The following is a 7,946-nucleotide window of genomic DNA, read 5'->3' as shown; positions in this document are numbered from 1 at the left end:
ATAGTGCAAGGCAGGAAGAATTTCAGCCAATAGACTGGTGCTGATAAAACATCAGAGAGAGAGAGAGAAAAAAAAAGAACACTTTCAGCTGTGCAATTTAGGAAGTCTTCTTGTAGGAGGTGGCAGTTAAATTGCTGGGAGAATAAGAGGTTGTTTAGCTTTATTGGAATGTATATTATAGGAAAGCTAGACAGGGTGGGACAGGCTATAATCAAGGAAGGGCCAGCAAACTGCAGTCCATGGGTCAGATCCAGTTGCCACCTGTTTCTATGTGATGTGTGAGCTAAGAATGGTATTCTATGTTTAAATGGTGGGAAAAAAAAAAAAAAACAAGAATACTACTTCATGGCATATGCAAATGATATGAAATTCAAATGTCAGTGTCCATAAATAAAGTTTTGTTTAAACACAGCAATGCCCATTTGTTGGCGTATCGCCTAAGGCTGTTTTGTGCTATAAGAGCAGAACTGGGGAATTGTGACAGAGATTGGATGGCCTATAACACTGAAAATATTTACTCTCTGGCTTTTTACAGGAGAAGTTTCCTGACCCCTGAGAGACATGAAACGCGGGTTTTGGAGTTTGACTCTTACGTGCTGGCAGTGAACTAGGAAGCATTACTATCATTGCTGTTTTTAAGGAAGATGACTGTCAGTAGAGATTTGTCAGTAAGAGAGAGAGGGCAAGGAGATGCCATAGGTCCTGTGAGACTATCCTAGGAGAGAGTATGAGTAATGGGGTTTCGGCCCCAGAAGTGGAAAGAGAGGAGGTGGGAAATGTGACAGATTCATTCATATTAAGGCATCTTTCTTGAGAGCTTTCTGTGGCCTGGCGTAGTTCTGGGAGCTGAAAGACATGACAACTCTTTGGATATGGGGGACAAGCACCCTATCAGCTTGCTAAGGCTGCCATAACAGAGTACCCTAGACAGGGTGGTTTACATGACAGAAACATATTATCTCACTGTTCTGGAGGCCAGAAGTCTGAGATGGAGGTGAGGCCAGGGCCATGCTCCCCCTCTGAAAAGGGTAGGGAAGGATCTGTTCCAGGTTTCTCTCCTAGCTTCTGGCACATCCTTGGCTTATGGCAGCAGAACTCTAAACTTCACATGACATACTTCCCATCTGGATGTCTCTGCCTGTAAATGTCTCCCTTTTATAAGGACACCAGCCATATTGGATTAGGGGTCCACCTTACTACAGTATGACCTTATTTTAACTGAACTAATTATATTGGCAGTATCTTTATTCCAAAATAAGGTCACCATCTGAGGTCCTGGAGATTAGGACTTCATCATGTGAATTTTAAGGGGTGTGCCACTCAATGTGTAGTAGCTACCAGAGCCTGATACAAAGTGCTGTTCAAAGAAATCCTTTTCCCACATTCTGCCTCTGCCCATAGCATGGAGGAAATGTCCACCTGTGCTTCCTTTGTCCACTTCTGGTGCCTCCTGCTAAGCTCCTTGGTCAGCCCTCTACTAGGAAGGTGAATTATTCATTTGGTGGATCAGTGTCTGCTCTTTTTGTTCATGTACCCTAGTAGGTGGAGCCACTGTGACCACACAGGTGGGCATAGCTCCCCTTTGCCTGCCCAGCATTCCTTTTCTCTGTCCCCACAGGGAGCCAGCACACCCTCTTGCTCTAGCTCCTTGCCTGTATGGCTGACCGGGAAAGGTCATTCTAGGGCTGCTGAACAGATCCAGCCACATCTCATGTTTCTCATAGGATCACCTGAATGAGCAGCATAGGGTCTACTTCAGGGTGAGAATTACCCTTCAGACCTGACCCAGAAGGATAGAATACACAGATCATCAAGATTTACAAAAATATAGGTGATTAATGCCCATTGATACCAATAGCACCATCAATGACAAGCCCATTGGGAAGACTTTTTTTAAAACAAAGTTCATTTTATTACATTAATTTTACACAGTAAAAGAATATGAAGTGCAGACTTGTCTAAATTCTCTTGCTGATTCTCTTGAAGACAATGTCACCCAATGTCATGGTCTGAAAGTAAAAAAAAAAAAAAATCACAAAATGTTCATCTGATGTTGAATTGTAAAAGGTAATTAAGGCCACAAACTCATCCCAAATATGCTAGCATAGGAAACAACTCAAAGATTTCTCTGTTTTCTGTAAAATCTGAGGAAGAGTTGGCAATCTTTCCTAAAAATCGCATGCCGGGTCTTTTCACTTCACTTCCTCAGGGTGGAAAGTTGTCCTGCCTTTTAGTGAATTCCTTTCTATATTGATGGCTGTTAGAGCAAGACCATCCAAATGAGTCCAGTCCAATCCAATTTCCCAAAGATTCATTGAGTACCTACTTATGTACCAAACACATGCTGAGGGGCAAGAACACATGTACATAGAAATACGCAGGCACCTAGCCTGGAACATAGTAGGTAGTGCAAAATTTTCCTCCCAAAGAGCTGTGAAGCAAACAAAAGCATTGGATTCATTGGATTCATCCGTTTTTTGAGTTTTTGTTCCTTTCTCCCCCCAACCACCCCCCGCTCCTGCCTCCCACTAGTTCTCTTGAAAAAGTCTGTGGCAATGATGTGGGTTAATGTCATCAGGGTTACAAAGGAGCCCCTTAGCTTAGCTTCAGCAGCAATAGAATGGAATAAAAAAAGCTAGGTTTGAACCCTGGTTCTACAGCTCATTAGCTGGATGACTTTGGACAGGTCAACCTATTTATTAAATCCCTCATCCTGCCTCCCTCCCAGCAGAGGGCAAGATTAGGGGAAAATATCAAAAGCATATCAAGGCAGAAATAAAGCCTATCAAAGTACTTTGGCCAGGACTGAGTCCAGGACAAACTCATCTCCCTCCACCCTGCTGGTATCTTCCTGCTGTACTATGAATGTGCCCTGCAGGGGTGGGAACAGCATGTTTCCTTGTTGACCTTCACACTCTACCTAATTTAGGGATTTTCCCACTTGGATAAGGAGGAGAATGACAGACCCCTTGGGTAGTGTTCTGCCTTCTGTTACTCCCCAAGCACATCCTGGGAGCAAAGAAGATCCAGAGGAACACAACTGTAGGAGAAACCTTGTACTATTCACCCCAAAATCATGGACATGGCCAACAATCAGGCATCAAGAATGATTACACAACTGGAGTGTGCCACTCTTATAAACTGCCATAAAATTGCTATGAATATGATTCTCCTTGTCAATGCCTGTGAGCAAGTCCTATGGCTACAACCTTGTGGAGACTGAAAAGGGTGGGTCATGCCGGTAGCTCTGCAGGACCTTGTATCTCCTGCTAGCAAGCACCTCTCTTACCCCATCCTATTTGGGTATGAGTGAAGAAAGGGAGATAGCAATGAGGAGAGAAGGAAGAGGAGGAAGTTGAAGCGGTTGACCTTGGCATGGAAAGTGGGGATGGATGAGCAGCCTGAAGAAAATCAGGAGAGGTGGGGAAGTACCAACTGGGGGCCAGTGCCAACACCTGTGGAGTCTTTCATAAATTAAAAAAAGGTACCCCTTCCTCAAGATACTGTACTTCTATCTGTTGGAAAACTATCCAAATACATCTTGTTAGAACAAGATGGTTGGGGCACCTGGGTGGCTCATTCAGTTGAGTGTCTGGCTCTTGGCTTTTGCTGAGGCCATGATCTCAGGGTTGTGGGATCAAGCCCCACATAGGGCTCCATGCTCAGCACGGAGTCTGCATGGGATTCTCTCCCTCTCCCTCTGTCTCTCTTCCCCCACTCTCTCACTTGCTTGCTCTCAAATAAATAAATAAATAAATGGATAATTAAAAAAAAACCTAGATGGTTAACCAGTATCCACCTCAAGATCATAATAAATACACATATCATCTACAATGGGAGTGGCTCCCTCTAGGATTATGCAGTATGCAACTGTGGATGACAGCCCTGTATGACAGATCCCACTCAGGGAACCCTTGTTTTGCCTTTCCCTATTTGTTGCTTCAGTTTCCCCACTTAGAAAATTCAGGGTTGTTGGGAAGATAGAGATAATGTATGTAAACTGCTTGGTATATCATGGGTCCTCAGTAAGTGGTAGCAGAAGTTGACCACAGGAAAGGTAGTAGGAGAGCTGCACCTCACCCTTTACCTCTCCCTCCCATCAAGCACTGGGAGCCACAAGCTCAGAGTGCCAACTTACGTTGGTGATCACATCGCCATTGAGTTCGGTCACAGACTTGATGCCTTTGAAAGTTGTCACCAGCTTATTGTCACCTTCCATCTGAACCACTGCCTGCAGAAGAGAAGAGATGAGCTGTGAGGAAAAGTCTGGGGAGACAGCAGAACCCTTGCCAGTGACACTGGCTCCCCTGACTGGGTCCTGGTTTACAACAGCCAAGCCACTCACATCCCCCAGTCTCCTGGCTATAAAGATGGGAGGTGCATTTAAAAGCTAAAGACAATGTCAGGGCTTCTTTTATCACATTTTTAATGAATGGTATGTGAACTAGAAATGAGCATAGAACACCTAAGTGGTCTCAAATACAGGCACTAAGATAAAATTGGTAAAATCTCCAAACTGGTAGATGGAGGTAGAAGCAAAATTCTAAATATTGGCCAGTTGGAAGAACATCTATTTAGCTTTGATGTATTTTCCTTCCAGCACATTTTTATTTTCTATTGTGGTCTCTTTCTCAAGCTTTATGCATCCAGGAAGAGACAACAGAAACCCAGCAGGAAACAGAAGACCCTGGCCAAGGTTAACAATGTGCCTCCAAGATGCACAATTGGAGAAGGTCGGTGGTAAAACCCATGATGGGCTGCCCCTTACTACGGGCATAACAAGAGAATTTCCCACCTAAAATTTATCACAGATTTCCTGACCTGTAATGTTATATCTGGAGAAACAGAAATAAGAAGCTGTCATAAGAGATAAAAAGAGGGCAGCCCCGGTGGCGCAGCGGTTTGGTGCCGCCTGCAGCCTGGGGTGTGATCCTGGAGACCCAAGATCGAGTCCCACATCGGGCTCCCTGCATGGAGCCTGCTTCTCCCTCTGCCTGTGTCTCTGCCTCTCTCTCTCTCTCTGTGTCTATGAATAAATAAATAAAATCTTAAAAAAAGAGAGAGAGATAAAAAGACCAACATGCTGAGGCCAAAGCACAAAGTTGTTTGGAGGGGGAGGGATAAAGATGGCTGCTCTTGGCTTTGGCTGTGCTAGGTGTGTGGAGTTTCCCAGGGAGGAAGAGAAGTCTCTAGGGAGGGGTACCCCACTGCCTGGATCTTTCTGCCATCACCTTCTGGCCATTCCCACAGTGCACACCCACCTCTCATTGCACACACCCTGAGCCACAGCCCAGCAGAGTGATGCCACCCTGCCCATTGCCTTCAGTCAGGGAAGAGTGGCTATGCCCATTGTACAGATGAGGCAACTGAGGCCAGGGGCTCAGTGACCTCTGGAGGCTTGGTCTGAGGGCCTGCCTGGGGCCTTGGTATTTTGCTATTCTTGATGTTGCCAGCAGCTACAGGCTCAGCAAAGCAAGTTTACTTTGGGCTCAAGGATGATGTCACAGCTCTGTTTAGAGTTTTTCACAGACTCCTGCTTGTCCACTGGTGGGCCTGAGAGAACCTGCGCCTGGTCCCCCCACATCCTCCACACGAGAAAGCCCAGGTTCCTGGGGCCAGAGAACCCAGGCAGTCATAGGAAAACTGGAAGGGCCTCCCAAGAGCTTCTTCCCTAGAGCTGTCTTGGTGTCTGGCTTCCATCCCAGAAGTGGAGTCACAGACAAGGTATCTGTGGTGGGAACTGTGAGGTAAGAGTCTGGTAGGATGAAGCCCCGGGGCCAGGCTCCAGAAGCAGAGGGTGGCATAAGGGAGCAGCTCCTACCTTGACCTTCTCTCCAGTCATGGTCTCCAGCTCACACTCTTCCCCCAAGGTGAACTCATTCTGGATCACTTTGGAACCAGTGGTGATGATGAGCTTGAAGTGCTTCCCATTCTGCACGATTTCTGACACCCCCTTGAGGTCCTTCCCCTTCTGGATGAGTTCATCAGGCAGACCTGGTGAAAACCATTTGAGGTTCAGAGATGAGCAGAGGCAAGGCAGTGGTCACAGAGAAACTTTGTGGTGTGGAGTCAAACGGGGAGGTGCCGTGTATCCCCAGAAGCCAGAGGCAGGTACCGAGTCCCGTGAACAACATGGGCTTTGACCTCTGAGAGGAAAGGTCAATGAGAAGTCATGCATGTGCCCTAAAGAACCGTTCCTCTAGTGAGCGCCCTGGTTCTCGCTTGCTCCGCTATCTCATGCCAGACTTTATTCTGAGTGTCAGTGTTTCATTCCACACCCAGAGTGACCACACAGTTTGAGGTCCAGCCAGGTCCCTCTTGAGGGTGAGAGGGGGAGCTAGGAATAATATGCCTGGACAACACGGGCCAGCCAGAACTGTGCCCCGCAAGCCTCCAGCTACCCATTCCTGCCTCGACCTCTGCTGTCAAGGCTCTTGAGGAAGGTGCAGTGGGAGTCCCTTGCCCTGGGACAGAACTTTACACATTTCAGGGCACCTCTACCCTGTTGAAGTGAAGTCTACACACGCTGGCAGTGGGGGTAGAGGATCCTATGGCCCAGGTAAGGGATTTGAAACAGAGATGGTGTGACATCCTATAGAAGAGCCTAGCTCTCTGCTAGCCCTGAAGGTCCTCTTCTCTCTGCCTTTGCTGTCTTCCCACACTTTTCCCCTTTGTCACCCTTCTGTGTCACATCGCCCCTTTCTTCATAGGGTTCCCTCTACCTGGAGTATGCTCCCCTTTACCACTCCCCTGGGGGACACTTGTTCATCTGCCAAGGCCCAGCCAAGGTTCACCTTCGCCACCACTAAGCCTTCTATCCATGCCTTTCCATGAGCACCTCATCCTCTGCACATGAGTCTGGGGGGTGCAGAGGATTAAAATGGGGTCTCTGGAACCAGCATCCAGTCCACTTCATATCCCAATGCAAATGCTTCCTACCTGCGTGACTTTGGTTAGGATTACTTAATTTTTCTAGGCTTCAGTTGTCTTGACTGTGAAATGGGGAAAAAATTAGTACTCAACTCAGAGATTTTTGGTGAGGATTCAACGGGATATTCCATATTAAGAGCTTACTTAGCACAGTGCCTGGTATTGAGCCAGTGCTCAGTACATGTTAGGGGATACTTTATTGTATTTGTCTCTTCTCTTTTTCTCTCTCTAAACTGTGACTTGGAAATGTGGCTCATTGTTCTGTCTCCCTGGTATCCATCCAGCACAGTACTCAGCATGTAGTTGGCCTTGAATCAACATTTGTCAGAAAAATGAATGAGTGAGTGAGTGAGGTATCAGCAGAGATTGCTACAATCTAGATCAGACTCTAGTTCAGTGCTCTTTCCCCTTGCCTATGGAGTGACCTTGTCCAGTGACCAATAGCATAAGCTGCAAATGACTGCGAAAGTCATATCCATAACGTAGCCTCTGGGCTGTGCAAAGCCTGAAACTTTCCTTCTATCCTAGCATCGAGACTCTGGTTAGCCACCGCCAGTAGGGCCAGACTCTCACCTGCCAGGACCCCCAGCCTTGGTGTCCACCCCAATACTCACCGACTGCCTTCATGAAGGCCTCAAAGTTTTCTTGGCTCTGCAGTTGGTACTTGCCGGAGAAGTTCATGGTGGCAACAAGGCTCCCTCCACAGTGGACCTGCAGCTCTGCTGGCTGGGCTGCCCAGTGTGAGCTGATTTATAGGGGGCTCCTTCCGCTTTGAATGTTGGCCATAGGTCAGCAGCTGCCGACTCCTTTATGGCCAGGTTCAAACATTAACTGCTAAGAGCAATGGTCAGCAATAAAAAAACAGGATGGGCACAGTGGAGGTTTGCTCTAATTCAGCAAACATTAATGGATGTCAATCAAGTGCAAAGCCCTAAGTCCCTGCAGCCTATAATATGCCAATCCTCCATGAGATGTGCGTGTGCGTATGTGTATGCATACATATCTGTACACACATC

General features: G+C 46.9%; 1 protein-coding gene across 1 annotated transcript; it reads right to left on the bottom strand.

The window, feature by feature from the left end:
- Nucleotides 1-1,888: 1,888 nt before the first annotated feature.
- On the bottom strand, nucleotides 1,889-7,701 carry FABP1 (fatty acid binding protein 1). Its single transcript, XM_025453865.3, has 4 exons — nucleotides 7,545-7,701; nucleotides 5,822-5,994; nucleotides 4,139-4,231; nucleotides 1,889-2,009 (listed from the first exon to the last, which is right to left on the bottom strand). Exons 1-4 carry the CDS (start codon nucleotides 7,609-7,611, stop codon nucleotides 1,959-1,961), a joined length of 384 nt encoding a protein of 127 aa, XP_025309650.1. The 5' UTR covers nucleotides 7,612-7,701; the 3' UTR covers nucleotides 1,889-1,958.
- Nucleotides 7,702-7,946: the final 245 nt, after the last annotated feature.

This window comes from Canis lupus, chromosome 17, assembly GCF_003254725.2.
Source record: "Canis lupus dingo isolate Sandy chromosome 17, ASM325472v2, whole genome shotgun sequence".
Taxonomy (NCBI): Eukaryota; Metazoa; Chordata; class Mammalia; order Carnivora; family Canidae; genus Canis; species Canis lupus.
Note: the sequence above shows the minus strand (reverse complement) of the source record. Positions and strands in the feature narration are given on the sequence as shown.

Bases quoted from the DNA above. Each gene is read 5' to 3' on its own strand.
- FABP1 (XM_025453865.3), bottom strand. From the start codon at position 7,611: ATGAACTTCTCCGGCAAGTACCAACTGCAGAGCCAAGAAAACTTTGAG. The intron at 4,232-5,821 runs GTAGGAGCTGCT...TCTCTTCTGCAG, and splicing joins TGACTGGAGAGAAGGTCAAG to GCAGTGGTTCAGATGGAAGG. The intron at 2,010-4,138 runs GTAAGTTGGCAC...TTTTACTTTCAG, and splicing joins ATGGCGATGTGATCACCAAC to ACCATGACATTGGGTGACAT.